The following is a 16,296-nucleotide window of genomic DNA, read 5'->3' as shown; positions in this document are numbered from 1 at the left end:
CTGCTGCTAGTGCAGGGCCTGGGATTCACTGAAGCCAGCTATTGCTTGTTTGAGAGGATTCAGCAAATTGTGAAGCATGAGCCATGACCAGCTACACATATAGAAAAGCAGGTTGGGTGGACAAGTAAGTTGGGTGAGGCAGAGTCTCTGGGGCTCTCCAAGGCAGGTCAAACAATGTTAGCTAGGTTGATGTAGTCTCAGATATGGAACTAGCTTACTGGCTCTGTAGGGAAAGAGTTTAGAAAAGGGACAATGGCCTCTGCTCACCTTGATGCCAAACACTTCAGTTTCTCCCTGTATAGCACTGGTGCCTTTCAGGCTGGTACACCCAGGGGCTGGGATTCAGAAGAAATCTGAGTAGGTGAATCCGTGTGTGGGTCCTTTAAGAGGAACTGCTTGAGGTTCCAGCAGTACCTTCCACTGATTCAATCTCCACTGGTTTTTTTCAGCCAGAAGTTGCGGGGACTTACCTTCCTGGCACCGGAACCCTGAGCCGAGGGACCTGGTGTGGGGCTGGAACTCCTCTCTCCCGTAATCTGTCTCCTGAATTTTTATCCACTACACGTGGGTGTGGGACCAGCCCATTCCATGTCTGTGCCCCCACCTATCAGTCTGGATGGATGTGGTTTCTTTAATTCTGCAGTTGTCAGACTTCCGTTTAACTCGATTTCGTAGTTGTCTGAATTCCATTCAACTTGATTTCTGACAGTTCTGAGTGATGGTTGTTCCATATTTTAGTTGTAATTTTCATGTGGTTATGCAAAGAGGCAAGCTATGTCTGCTTACACCGTCATCTTGACCACAAGTCCCCAGGTCCCACAATTTTAAAAGAGAAAAATGCCTTTTTTTTTTCTTAATGTCTTACTTATGGAAATTCACCAACACCCTGGAAAATTCTGAGTTGTTTTTGGATGAGAGCACATCCTAAAAAGATTGACAGGTAGACCAGTGTTTAATCCAAACTCTACTATCACATGTGTGACTTTAGCCAAGTTACATAATTTCTCTAAATCTTCCTGTAAAATGGAAATACCGCTATGCAACATAAAACACTGGAAAGATCAAGTGAGATACAGGACTGTTGACTGACACATAGCAGATGCTCAATAAATAATGGTTCAATCTTGTTACTCAGATCTTCTGTGAAATTAAGATAAGCTTTTAATAGTTTGCCTCCTACCTGGGATTTTGCAGTAAGTGCAAGAGAATGGTAACCACCTGCCTCCAGATGGATTACTTCTTTCCCATCCAGACATTTTACACACAATGGTTGAAGCCTTAAAGAAAAGCATACACACACACACACACACACAAACTCAAATTAAGAAGTATTCTCAGCAAGAATCAAGACTTTTCTCAAATTATAGAGTAAGTGCTTTCAAGTAATAATAAACATTTCAAAAGAAAATAGTGAAATAAAAATGATGACTCTATGTTTAATCTATTCCTAAATTTAAGTGATTTTGGATGGTTTTGACTTAATCTTTATTTTTCAATCACTAATTAACCACTATAATTCAGAACCTGTTAAGAATCATAGAACTACTAAATGATTCATACAACAGAGAGATTACTTAGGACACAATGAAATACAACCACTGAGAGGAGTTAAGTCTTTTTTTTTTTTTTTAAATGCCTTGGTTGCCTACACTCTGCTAAGAATAGAGACATTAACTGACTGTTTCAGATAACCATTCAATTTACACACCTTCACAAATGTCTAATTTGTTAGCATCATAAGCATTCCTCTTAAACAGTTTTTCCTTGAGGTATGTGGATAAACATGGTTTAACAATGCAATTAATCGTTATTCTGGCAGCAGCTGAGAAATATCTTTCAGGTAAAAAAAAAAAAAGTTGGTCCTTTTTTGTAGTTAAAAATTTGAATCATTCAATGAAATACAACCTTATCCCACACTTTTCTGTGTTTCAAGATGAATATACAGGGTGGGGCAAAAGTAGGTTTACTGTTGTAAGCACACAAAATAGTTTATTCTTGCATTATTCTTTCTTAATTATTGTATTATTTTCCATTCAAACAACTCTAAACCTATTTTTGCCCCACCCTGTACATGAAAGATGGGATGGATAGGTACGCCATGGACACTTAAGTCTTTTATTGCTAAGAACAAATTCAAGACTAAGGTGACAGCTGTTTTTTAAATCAGAGTTAATAGTGTATAATAATTCTGAGTTAGAAGAGACCAGACTTGATCTATAAGAAAATAAAGATTTAGGGACCTTCGCAGGAGACAGGTTATGTAAGTCACTTCCTAACAGTACCTACTGGCAGCACTCACCTAGGCAGAACATCACCATGGCCCAGCTGCCCTTCCTTCCCTTTTCCCCACGTCCACACCTCTGTTCTCAGAGAGGGCAGGAGGGCATCTGCTTCTCCACTGTATGTAGGGGTCAGAACCACTGTCCGTGTTTTCACCCGTGCAGCTTTTCTTAACAGCCTGGGGGAAACTGAAACAAACCAGAAACGGGGTGAGGGAGTAGATGAGGGGTGGGGAGGGGGAAAATACCACTTTGATAAACTGATTTTCAAAGAAATACATTAACATGGTTTTGTGAAGCATATTCTATAGGCTCTCTGCAAAAATAGTCAAACGAGTTTGGCAAAGCTGCCTACTACACTCCATCCTCCACTACCAGCCCTGTAAAGTCACACATACATTAACATACTAAAGGGACTAACAAGTCCTGAGGTTAAAAGCCCTGTTTATATCTGTCTAACCTAGGCCCCCTTCCAAACATTTGTCCATAGACTCTTTTCTGTATGACATTTCTATATAACAAAAATCAATATTCCACATTTGTGATTCAAAGATATCTCAAAGATAAAATGCTAGAGGACATTTAAGAATAAGAAAACTTTGGCACAAGATTCTCCTTCAGACTTAATACAATTCATGGGCTTTCTTTATACACACATACTCAAATTAATCAAGACGATGGGTTTTATTTGCAAACATGAAAATCTAGTGGCAATGAGAATTAAGAGGCATGATAACAAGTGCTCAGTGACACAAGAAAGTGTAATGAGTTAAGCAGAACAAGGGTAGGAAAAAGGGGCAGAGCAGAAAAGGTAAATTTTATTACACTCTAAGATTCCTAACTTTAGAGCTTTGCACAAAATGGTGCAAACCAGGAGTTGGTAAACTATAGCCAGTAGGCCAAATATAGCCCAATGCTTATTTTTGTAAATAAGGGTTTTATTGGAATATACCTTTAATCATTCATTATCTGTTATCTCTGGCTGCTTTTAAGTAACCACAGCAAAGTTAAGTAGTTGTAACAAGAGACTACATATATAGCCTGCAAATCATAAAATATATCTATTAAGCTCTTTACAGAAAAAGTTTGCCAACTTCTGGTCTAATCCAATACTTCTCAAATTTGAAAGCGCACACTAGTCACCGGGGTATCTTATTCTAATACATATTCTGATTCATCAGGTTTGAGGAGGAGCCTGACATCCTGCATTTCTAACAAATTCCCAGATGCTGCTGAAATTGCTGGTGTACAGGACACATTTTGAGAAGCCGAAGTCTAGATGACTGAGATTCCTAAACTGATTGAGAAATGTGGGACCAACTGCATAATATTTTTAATATTCTAAGAATTTATTTCTAGTGGTTTCAGAAAATGAAGCTTTTCTCTTACTGATGCTTAAAATTATCTCTACTTTCAGGTCAAGTACATAATTATGCATGTGTCGAATGGTCACACCTGCAACTTCATCTATCTGGAGTACAGGCCCCCCAACTAGGAAACAAGGAAGCCATCGCTACATTCCAAAACAACAAAATAAGATTCATAATAAAGTTCATAAGCAGAGGCAAACATCATGAAAAAGTTAGGTTCTAAACCTATTTCTAGAGCAGACAAATATGTAACTTTTTAAAAAATTTGTAACTTTCCTTTAGAACTGTCTCTGATGACCAAAATTAAATAAATGTTGGCGTTTAAATGTAAGCTTCAGCAATTTGGAAAGTTAATTTATAATAATATAGTATGTGATGTCAGGAGCATCTTGGATTCGGCAAAAGTCAATTCACAAAACCTGGCTATTTCCTTACCTTGTGACAACAATCCAGGCAGGGAGAGTCTTCGGCTGCCTCCCTCTGATTCTTCTTCTCTGATATCCACAAGACTTGAGCTTTTTTTCCCTTGCATCGATTCCTGTTTAACCTGTTCTTCTCTGCTATCTTTCAGACCTTCTGGGCCTATGGAACTACTGCCTGCCTGAGCTCCAGGTTCACAAGGGGCTGTACTATAAAAGTTCATAACTTTTTTAAGAGACAAGGCCCCAGCTTCATACGTAGCGGCCACTCTCACACCAACAGCAGATGCACAAGAGACCACCAGGCTGTTTAGGGCTGACGTGCTTGTGGTTGGTGGGCTGTGAAGATTTGGAATTGCATCTTCTACAAGAGGCTAAAATATATATACATAAAAAAGTATATAAAAATATGATCCCTTATACAATAGCAATCAATAAAAAAAAGTTTAACATCCATCACTATTTGCACATACAAGAATGTAATGTAAAGGTCTTATTATCTCTAACTTAAAGGTATGCCCTGTTGATCATCAATTTGACATTATAAATGAGTATGCAAAATACAGTTCCTCATCAAAAGCACTTCCTTTTTAGTGCTATATTTTTCTATGGTTTTTAAAATAAGCCTCAACTACTTTTGTAAAATTAAGCATAGTAAAAGGGGAAAGGAGAAAAAAGGTGTGAGAAACATAATCTTTAATATGAAGTGCACTGTGACAGCCCTAAAGAAGGTTGAAAAGATGAAAGTTTTATTATCTATCACTTTTATGAAAATTTACACAGAATGCTCCTAAGAAATATCAGAAAAACAATGTTTTTAAAAATGCCTTCCCTAAAATGTTTTATAAATGTCAATTTAGATACAACATATATAGGCAGGAAAATAAGTTATACCTCTGGCCTATCAGTCCCTAAATTACGCTCTTAAGTTCAAGTCCTTCTACTATTTCATCAATGAGTTATTTTCCATGACCCAGGGGCTAGGTAAACTGAAGTTATTACCTTTGCTCTCACTACCACAGAGAGTAAATGTGGTAGGTTAATAATTAAACATTTGGAACCAAAGTTCTTTGTGTTATTTATTGTTGTATTAGAAAGTCAAACTAAAGTTTTCTAAAATCGTAATAAAAAATCAGTTTTTATTGTGAACTGTCAAGCACCATTCTTTATGAAAGTCATTAAATGTACCTAATAACCACACATGAAAAGCTTTTGACTTGTCAGCATAGGTCACAATGAACAATTTGCTTCCTACGCTATCCTGAAGTCAAAGGGTATATACATATTCCTTAATTTATCCTGAGCGAAAAACCAAACAAAAAAAAAGTTTTTAATATTGGCTTTTGATTTTTTTTTTAAAAATCCGTAACTTAGGGCCTTTCTTTCTTTTTTTTTTTTAATTTTAGAGATAGAGGAAGGGAGAGAGATAAACATTGATTGGTTACCTTCTCGTATATGCCTGACTGGGAATCAGACCCTTGATCCTTAGGTTTATGAAACAATGCTCCAACCAACTGAGCCATACCGGCCAGGGTGGCTTTTGATTTTCTTAAAGGAAATAATTACTGTTCACTACAACAGTGCTTGACATGGAGTAGGTACTCAATATATTTGTTGAATTAAATATTAAATTCAAGACAGCTATTTCTGTGCCATTAATTAATTAATGACTCATATTTTTGAGTCAATTAAAATACAGTGTGGGGCAAAAGTAGTTTTACAGTGGAAGTATGGTAAACACAGCTTACTCTTGTATTACCTTTTGCATTATTTTCCATACAAACTGTAAATCTACTTTTGCCCACTCTGTATTTAAAAAATAAATGTACCATATAAAACAAAAAATAAATATAAAGCCTGTAACTTCCTTGGTGACACAGTCCCCATGATATTGTTCAGAAGAACCAGCATCACTGTTTCTACCCTTTGTTTATCAAGGCACCTAACAGAAGCTGCAATGGCATTTAGGGGTGACTACTTTAGGGTGTTCTTACCATTAGGTAAGAAAAAGTCACAAAACTTTATTTTATATAAACTATTGTTCTAACTGGCTCCTCTACTTAATTATATTTAACAATACATAAAGTAAATAAACAAAACAAAAATACACAGCTATCAATTTTGATGAAAGGCATAATTTTAGGAGTTCCAGTCCACCAACAGTAAAATTCAATAGCGAGAAATAGGCTTCATTGACAAATATTTTGGTTTATTTCACAAAAGTAAGATATTCTTTCAGTTATACCTGGTCAAAAGAAGAAAAAACTGTCCTAATGAATGAGCCATATAGCTAAGACACTATTTGCAAAAACTGAATTAAATGTGGTATATACACACAGTGCCAAAACTAGCACAGGTGAGGAAGAGTCTCCAAAATGGCAGCTTAGGTAAACATGCCTCGCCTCCTCACACAACCACATCAAAATTACAACTAAACTATAGAACCACCATCACTCAGAACTGTCAGAAATCAAGCTGAACAGAAGTCCACAACTATGGAATTAAAAAAACCCCACATCCATCCACACTGGTAAGAGAAGCAGACACAGGGATGCAGAGCTGCAGAATGGGCTGGTCCTTCACTCACGTGTGGTAGATAAAAATTGGGAGGGATATCTTGAGCACCACACCAGGCCCTCAAGCCATGGGTTCCAGTGACAGGAAGGTAAGTCCCCGTAACTTATGGCTGTAAAAACCAGTGGGGATTGAGTGGATGGAAGAAAATGCTATATTTCCAAGCAGTTCGTCTTAAAGGACTCATGCACGGACTTACTCAGACTTACTCCCTCTGAGCCTCAGCACCAGGACAGTAGCTTAAAAGGCACCAGTGGCATATGCGGAGGAACTGTAGTGTCTGGCATCAGAGAGAAAGCTGGGAGACAGCCTTCTGCCAGATGGAACTGCTGGCAGAGGCCATTGTTCCTTTTCTGAGTGCTCCCCCTACAGAGCCATATAGCAGCGGGCACCATCAACCTCGCTCACATTGTTTGTCCTGCCCTGATGATTCCTTGAGGCTCTTTGGCTCTGCACCACCCAAGCCACCCAACTTACAGGCCCACCCAAGCCGTGAACTGTGAGTTTTCCATATGAATGGCCTGTCTAGACCCATACTTCAGATCTTCCTAAAGCCTCTCACAAAAGCAACAGCTGGCCTCAGCAAGCCCCTGTACCTCTTGCTAAGTGGCCCCAGGCCTGCTACTAGTAACAACTGGCCATGATTCACAGCCTGGCCACATGTGGGTACCTCCAAGCCCAGCACAAGTAGTAGCCATCTGCAGATCGCTTTATAGCTTATGCCAAGTGGCTCCAGACAGAACACAGGTGGTGGCTGACCTTGGCATGAACCTCCCAGGAAACCCCAGAGCCTGTGCACCCAGTCAACAGCTACAGATCACATCAGATCACTACCACCCAACAACCTCCACAACTGACACACTCAAGAGGTGGACTGAGCAGGCACCAGGGCCTTGTTGAAGTAAGTCCTGCCTTGTGGAGTGGGCTCCAGCATAGCTGATCCTCCATGGAGAGCAGAGGTTGGAGGTCAGTGGTCAGAGCCAGTCCTTGCAGCTGACTGGCCAGCGTAAATCACTCCCATTCCCCTGCCAACACCAATTGAGGCTCAACTACAAGTGGAGGGTGTATTCAAGCCTGCAAAAAGGGTATACCTTGAGTATCCTTAGGTGATAGGGGAGACTGTGCCACTGGACCCTATACAGGACACCTACTACATTAGGCCATACCACCAAACACAAAGTCACAGCAGCTCTACCCAACACATAACAACACACAGGGAGGCTGCCAAGATGAGGAGATAAAGAAAGATGGCCCAAATGAAAGAACAGTTCAAAACTTCAGAAAAAGAGCTAAACAAAATGGAGATAAGCAATCTATCAGATGCAGAGTTCAAAACACTGGTTATAAGGATGCTCATGGAACTTAGTGAGGATCTCAACAACATAAAAACAATCCAGACGAGAATGAAGGATACACCAATTGAAATAAAGAACAATTTATAGGGAATCAACAGTAGAAGTGATGAAGCCAAGAATCAAATCAATGACCTGGAACATAAGGAAGCAAAAACCAACCAATTAGAACAGCAAGAAGAAAAAAGAATCCAAAAAAATGAGGATAGTGTAAGGAGCCTCTGGGACAACTTCAAGTGTACCAACGTTCACACCATAAGGGTGATGGAAGGAGAAGAAAAAGAGCAAGACATGGGAAACCTTTTTGAAAAAATAATGAAAGAAAATTTCCCTAATTTGGTGAAAGAACAAGACATACAAGTCCAGGAAGCACAGAGTCATAAACAAGATGGATGCAAAGAGGCCCACTCCAAGACACATCATAATTAAAATGCCAAAGGTGAAAGATAAAGAATTTTAAAAGCAACAAGAGAAAAGGAGTTAGTTACCTACAAAGGAGTTCCCATAGGACTGTCAGCTGATTACTCAAAAGAAACTTTGCAGGCTGGAAGGGACTGGCAAGAAATAGTCAAAGTTATGCAAAGAAGAGACCTACAGCCAAGATTGTTCTACTCAGCACAGCTATCATTTAGAATCAAAGGGCAGATAAAGAGTTTCCCAGACAGGAAAAAAGTAAAGGAGTTCATGATTACCAAGACATTATTATAAGAAATGTTAAATAGACTTATTTAAGAAAAAGATGATCAAAACTATGAACAATAAAATGACAATATATACATATCTATCAACGATTGAATTTAAAAAACAAGCAAAACAGAAACAAAAGCATAGAAGCGGTGAACGTTTTGATGGTTGCCCGAGGGGAGAAGGGGTCTAGGGAAAAAAGCAAAATGGTAAAGGGATTAAGAAGTACAAATTGGTAGTTATAGATAGTCATGGGGAGGTAAAGTACAGTACAGGAAGTGGAGTAGCTGAAGAACTTATACACATGACTAATGAACATGAACAAAGGTGTAGGGATTAACTGAGGGAGTGAAGGGTGCTGGGTAGAGAAGGGGAAGAAATTGGAACAACTTTAATAGCATAATCAATAAAATAATTGAAAAATAAAATAATTAAAAAATAAAATAGCCCTAGCTGGCATGGCTTAGTGGATTGAGCGCCAGACTGTGAACCAAAGGGTCGCTGGTTCGATTCCCAGTGCAGGGCACAAGCCTGGGTTGCAGGCCAGGTCCCCAGCTGGGGGCACACAAGATGCAACCACACATTGATGTTTCTCTCCCTCTCTTCCCCTCTCTAAAAAAATAAGTAAAATCTTTAAACAGTAATAAAATGAAATAAAAACATTAAAAAATTGCTTGTCTAAAGAAAAAAAATAACTAGCAGAGATAACAAAACTTTAAATGTTTAACAAAAAAAGTCCAAAGAAAAATGTAATTCCAATGATGATAATCTACTAATCAAATCAACTATATATAATAATGTTTAACTTCAATATAGTAAATCAGAGGAATGACTTTTAAAATGTCAAACTTTTTCACAATCATGTACAAGTCTAGAAATTTTGTACATGCATTCCTGCTAAATTATTACTTTTGTTTGGATTTTTATAATACCTTTCGCCAAACAGCTTATTCTTAACTTTAAAAAAATCAAAAATCCACAAGGTTTAGTCATTAGACTGTGAAATAAAAACCGTTTTTAAAAACACTTCTAACCCATGTTCTTTTTCTGAGAAAGTAAACAACAGAAATAAAGAATCAAAATCTAAGCCATTCCACAAACCTAAGAAAACACCCCTTTTATGATCAGGTGTTTTTATTTTGTTTTGTCTTTTGTTGTTGTTTTGTTTCATTATCTTAGAATTTTGGTAAAGCAAAATCAAAAGGCTTACACTAAGAAAAAAAAAAAACACATCCTTTTAGAACAATTCGTTTTAATCAGGAGGTTAATTTTACTGTATGCTACTGGTAACTTTTCTCCATTTATTACAAGTTTTCAAAATGAGAGTAGTTTAAATAAGATGAAGAAAATATTCACTACCACCACTCCTCCAAATAAAGCCCAATAAGGACCAAGGTATAACTGAAAAAAACTCAATGTAATACCAGTAAGGCGTTTTGTTATTTTTTTTTTAATTCTGCTTACAACTGAAGGATCCATTACATAGCAACCATCCGATAATGAAGGGTATAACTGAAGAGGGTATAAATACAAGTCAGGAAAATTGAAACTAAGGGTCTTTATGACTTTTATTAAATTTAGCTTTAAATCCTAGCTCTATAAATTATATTTCCTTCTCTCTCTTTCTAGAGATCTAGCCCGTTCCCTGGATAATCATCAAGCCCTGAGGAAACCCAGACCTGACTAATGATCACAAGATCTGACCTCTGGCAGGCTAAAGATAACATCCTGACCTGAGTTATGCTCCAGCTCCAGAGCCCTAATGTACAACTACCCTCTGGCTACTTTCCCATGAGACTAGACAGGAGAACCCCAGAAGAGACCTCAGAAATGTCCTCAAGATCTGACAAAATGATTTACTACTCTTAACCACACTCTGACCAACCAGCTCCCAGCATGACCCTGAACCTCCTAACTCATGGTGTCTTGTGATTTTGCCCTGTATAATCTGTAACCTACATGCCATCATCAGGGAGCTCCGGCTTTAGAGCATTAACTTCCTGTTCTCCTGAATGATGCCATTCATAATAAAACAGCCAGTATTTCTCCACCACAATTCTCGGTATTCAGTGTTTGGCTCTGCTAGTACCAGGTGGTCTAACTCTTTCAGTACTATAACAGAGTCTTTGTTAAACTATTCAGGGGCCCACCAAATTGCAGTACCTTAGTCATGGGGGAAAGTACTAAGAAAAAAAATAGAATTTTGCTACGTATTAAACAAGTTCAGTGTCACATCTTTCAACATCATAAAGGATCAGAATTTAAACAGAAAGCATAATTTTGAATTAATCTAGATTTTTCCTTATCTAAGCTTATGAGATAGATTTATAGTCAAATTCAAAAAATAAAAAGTGCTACCAAGTTTTAGGTATTTTCAAGTTTCTAAAGAAAAACTCAGATGGTTCAACTCCAGAAATAGCTTTATATTATTAAATTTAGCAGGTACCTGGGATGGCATTGGTTTTTCACCATTCTCTGCATTCTCTCTTTTTGAGTGATCTGACAGTTTCTGCACGTATTCATTTACTGCCTGAGAGTTAGGGTATGATGGTATGTTTCTTGCAGAAGACACTTGCGTTGTTCCCATGATGTCTAGTTGGGAGGAAACGGCATCGCCACTTGTGGTCTGAACATTTTCAACATTCACTTCGGTAGCTACAGGCAGATCATTTTCTACAACAGTGTTCTCAAATACTTCTTGGCTGTCAACGGTTTCAGTGGAGGGGCTGATGGCAGTGCTAGGCTGGTTTTCTGCCTGGGATTCTGACAGGGTCACACCTAATGGGCAACAATGACTGTCTGATATAATCACATGGTCTTCTTTGTCAGTCATAGTGATTAGGAGCTGGCTGCACTGGTTGCATCTTTCTGGGACTGGCTTCAGATCCTGGGAAGGGAGGCATTGTACAAGGGCTAAGCTGTGGAACGCGCCACAGGCAACTTGCAGCACTACACGCCCAGCAAGATGTTCCACCTTTTGTGGCTTTGTCACGGGGAAGGTAGTGGTAATCAGGCCCAACTGACAACCGGTACCCCATGCCCAAATCTCTCGGCTTATTGACAATGCCAGAGTGTGCTCCTCGCCACATGCCAACTGCAAAATCCTGACTGCTAACAAGGGACTGGTCTCAGAATCAGAAATGCTAACAGGATTAGGTTCTGGAACATACTGCTGGTTAGCTACTGCACACTGGCCAGCAGAGTTCTCTCCCCACATGTATGCTATGCCACTTTCTGTCACTGCTCCACTGTGGAAACTCCCCGCTGCCACAGTAACAACATATTGCCCAATCAGGGCATTTTCTTGAATGGGGCTACTTGGACAATTTTCTGCTGATTCACTTCTCCAGGGAAGACTCCCAAAGCTGTAGACTGCACCATCTGAAAGTTAAAAAGAAAAAAAAAGGGGAGGGCAAGGGGAGAAAATTAGTGAATTAACAAGAAGTTTTATCAGCAAACTTTTAACATTCTGAAATATAGTGAGAATTTCTACAAATTGCAGAAAGCTACTTTCAGATGAAGGGTATTGCTCCTTTCCTTCAGCCTCATCCTACAAACTCTAGCATTGATCACAAGCTTATTACAGAAGCAGAGTCCAACTGTTCAAAGACAAAATGATCATGACAAGAAAAAAATAAGCAGAATATAAAATCTGTTAAGCAAAAGACACATTTGTTAATATCTATAACATTCACTACTACTGAATAAGTGAGAGCAGCAGAAAATTTATGCAATGGCATAAAAATGTAAGAGATTCATTTTGGCCAAAATTAAGAAATTAGCTTTCTACCTCCAGATTGTACAGAAAGCACCATGGTTAACAAGACATGGCTATCTTCAGGTTGTGTACCATATGATGTGTAATTTTTAAATGTTATATAGAATATACAGCCATGTGCCACTTAACAACAGGAATACATTCTGAGAAATGTGTTGTTAGGCAATTTCACCATTGTGTGATCATGGAGTGTGCTTACACAAACCTAAATGGGATAAGCCTAGGCTGTATGACATAGTCCACTGTTCTATAGGGGAGGAAAAATAATTTTCCCTTCCCTTCTAGGTTCTTGGCTAAGTCATCCCTGTAATAAATGGCTGAAGCTACCAACTTTAATACCATCTTCAGCAGAAGTAAAAAGATGCTGGAGGTGGAGTGAAATCAGTTATGAAGGTTACCAGGAAAAGTACAGTATACAAGGGTAAGGTTGCTATGCAGATTTAAGTCATTGTATTCTGCATTGAGTTTCTAAATATAGTATGAAAAAATAAGTACTATTCCCCACCCCAAAAAAGCAGCAATTAATAATAATAAAAATGCATACTTTATCTTTGGCCTATTATATGTGGCAGATATATACTTAAATAATTCACAGTATCTATGTAAAAAAGAATACAATAGTAGCTGGAGTGAAGATATAAGCTTTTATTAAATGGGAATTTCTAATTTGAATAGAGTATTGAGAAAATAAGTTTACTGGTTAAAATATAAAACATTTCCAAGTGATATATTGAATAGCAATATACTGTTGCAACAGCTCACCAGCTCCTTCCATTGATATTATTCCACTAGAGAAAACTATATTGCAAAGAAATAGATATTTAGACCTCCCTTTGTTTAACCTGGAACACCTCAAAAATAGTGAATCATTGTCCTCACTGAATAGTGAATCAAGTGTGCTCACTGAATTAAGAGCTAATGGTCAAATTAAGTAAAGACAAAGAAGCTTGAAAATTTCTAGCATTCACTCAGTACCATTTTCTCACCCAAAAAAAGGCATCACTTCAAGATCTTTTTTCCATTTCGAACTACACTCTTGTATGAGGTAGTAAGATTTTTTTAAAGTTTGACACTTAAAACCAGAACAGTAAAATTTAAACACAAACTGTGGTAGGCTATATATTTTTTTAAAAGTTTTCCCTCAGTTGTCCTAGTCCTTTAGGTATGATTCTAGATATTTAAAGATGCTATGTTCATGAAAGTTCCTAAATATCTTACTGAAGGGCTAATAAAACAATAACAGAATTCCACTTATGTTTGCTTGAAAACTATATATTTTAAGCCCATAGGCAGGTATTAAATATAGTTCACATTTTTAAAAAATATTTTCATTTATTTATTTTTTAGAAAGACCATAAGGAAGAGAAAAAGAGAGAGAAAAATGTGTGAGAGATACCAAGATCAGTCGCCTCTCACACGCTTCCAACTGAGAGCCTGGCCTCCAACACAACCCAGGCATGTGCCCTGACCGGGAATCAAACCAGCGACTTTTCGGTTCGCAGGCTGGTGTTGAGCTACTGAGCCACACCTGCCAGGGTTATAGTTCACATTTTTAAAATAAGGCTTTTCCCAAATTCTAGCTTAATATAACAATAATGTTATATATTGTTATAATAAAAGTTATTGAATACTAAAAAAGTTTTTAAAAATCCATGTTAAGCTCATAAAACCACCAAGGTCAGATTTAAGCTTTATTTCCTAGAATTTGTCTTCACTTAGTTTCTACAAGGAAAATACCAAAGCATTGCTGAATACTTAATAAATGCTTGCAGAGCAGAAATTTTTAAATTAGTGAAGTTGCTGGCAGTTCTGACCCACATTACGTTCGCCATGATTGAGTTGGTAAACTGCCATAAAAATTAAAGGCAACTCTCCATGTAAATTAAAGGACTATATTCCTATCTGTTACAGATTCATAGATTTTACCATTAGCAGTTCTTATGAGCTGCTATTTATACCTAGAAAAACTACTGAGACACTATAACCAAGTAGCTTAAAAAGCAGGCTTTGAAATTAGACTCTCTGGGTTCCAGTTCCAACCGACACTCTAATATACAGCTAGCTGTGCTGAGAGAAATTATTTAATCTCCCTGACCTTCGGCTTCCTCATCTGTGAAGTGGGGATAACAAAGTAGCTAGTGGAGACTCAAAGAGATAATACATATAAAGTGCTTAGTGCAGTGGCTGGCACATAAAATTGTTTAATAAATATTAGCTACTAGCATTATTATTCTTGTACATTTAATGAACAAAGTATAGCAAAAGAGCCTCTGGACAGGTAATCTTGAAAAATAGTTAATTTTTCATGCACTTACTAATATAAAATTGAAAAACTATCCTTCTCCCTTTTATTCTTGTTATGGTTTATCTTAAATATAAAAACTAATCTGATTTCTGATAAAGTGTGTATCTGAAATTTAAGAGCTAATCTGATTCCTGATAAAGGGAATAAGAACATATTTTGAAAACAAAAAGAACATAAGCTCCAGCAAAGTGCATTAAAAACACCTATCCAGTAACTCTCTTACCTGCTCTTAAACACTCAGGCATTTGTTAAGAGTTTCAGACAGTATTTGTTAAGCCATTCTTTTCAATACCTTCAGTCAGCAGAACTCCATGCTTCACTCCAAGGGCTGCTTGAAGAACTGTCTTTTCTCCCCAGCCGGGCAATCTCTCCGGTGTTACTGAACAGGATCCTGCCTGCCAGACATGGACCAGGCCTCTTTCTTTGGCTCCTTCTGCCTCTGTAGGGCTACAAATATCAAGAAATATCACTTAAATGTTCCTGCAATTAATTCAGAGCTGTATCTTTTATTCTTAATACTTTCATAAGATTTGTTCCTTTTACTAGCACAATAGGAGATTGGGTCAGATAATTTAACTAGTACTTATTTTATGCTTTGGTTATGACACAGGAGTGGAGATAAAACTAGTTATATGAAAGGTGATAATCTAAACCAACAAATTATTTACCACTATCTAAGAGGCAAACAAAACCTGGATTATTTTGTGAGGTTTTATGATTCAGTAGCATAAAATGTCAAGATCCTAATTTCTCAATACGTTAATTCTTTGTTTAGATATTAAAATTATAACATGGCCCAAGTTGGAATCTTATTTTAAATCTTTAGTTTTAAATATGGTAAAAAAGTACTTGATGAGAAAGATACAAGCAATAGGGATCCATATTTCACTTTACACTGAGTTTAGGCTGTATAATTGCTATTACAATTTTTTTTAAGTTTAATCTTTATTGTATTTTTTCCCATTACCATTTAGTCCCCTTATAACCTCCCTTCGCCCATTACAATTCTTAAGAACCAAATTATTACAAGTACCAGTAAAATCCTTCATATGCTTCTCATGTTCTAGCCAAAGAATTCTATCTACCCATCTGATGATTGTGGTTGAAAAAACACAAAACACACAGCTGCATAACAATGACCATATCCTACCTGCCTCCCCTTCTAAGAAAAGGGCACATTAAGATACCCTGGGTTTCCATTGGATAAAGTTTTCCTATGTGTCACCACTGATGGTACATTTTTTTTCATATTCTTTTTTCTAGAACTCTGATGCCAGTATTTTAATAAAGCACTGAAACCTTTTTAGTTTTCTTTATTTCATAATACCTAGGAATTTCTCTATTTTTGCTAAATAATATTTCTCTACATTATAATTAGGCATACCATGGTTTCATGAAAGGGAAGCCACAAACTTAACCTTTTTTAAAATATCAATGACTAGTTTTCTAAAGATAGAAGATGACTGCAATTAATAAGGCTATTTCTGAAAACCTGCAATTATTTATGAGAAAAATAAGTTTTCAAAGGCTTTATA

General features: G+C 37.3%; 1 protein-coding gene across 4 annotated transcripts in view; it reads right to left on the bottom strand.

The window, feature by feature from the left end:
- ALS2 (alsin Rho guanine nucleotide exchange factor ALS2) overlaps positions 1 to 16,296 on the bottom strand; it is a 72,262-nt gene that overhangs the window by 45,186 nt on the left and 10,780 nt on the right. For all 4 annotated transcript variants that reach the window (XM_054585832.1, XM_054585834.1, XM_054585833.1 and 1 more), the window contains exons 3-7: positions 15,054 to 15,208; positions 11,125 to 12,059; positions 4,085 to 4,442; positions 2,300 to 2,468; positions 1,181 to 1,277 (exon numbers count right to left, since the gene is read on the bottom strand). In XM_054585832.1, coding sequence (XP_054441807.1) covers positions 1,181 to 1,277; positions 2,300 to 2,468; positions 4,085 to 4,442; positions 11,125 to 12,059; positions 15,054 to 15,208 — 1,714 coding nt within the window. The remainder of the gene's footprint in view (positions 1 to 1,180; positions 1,278 to 2,299; positions 2,469 to 4,084; positions 4,443 to 11,124; positions 12,060 to 15,053; positions 15,209 to 16,296) is intronic.

The sequence above is a fragment of the Pteronotus mesoamericanus genome, unplaced genomic scaffold, assembly GCF_021234165.1.
Source record: "Pteronotus mesoamericanus isolate MK-2021 breed Mesoamerican mustached bat unplaced genomic scaffold, CSHL_Meso_final contig_90, whole genome shotgun sequence".
NCBI classification, from domain to species: Eukaryota; Metazoa; Chordata; class Mammalia; order Chiroptera; family Mormoopidae; genus Pteronotus; species Pteronotus mesoamericanus.
This window is presented reverse-complemented; position numbering and strand designations above follow the sequence as displayed.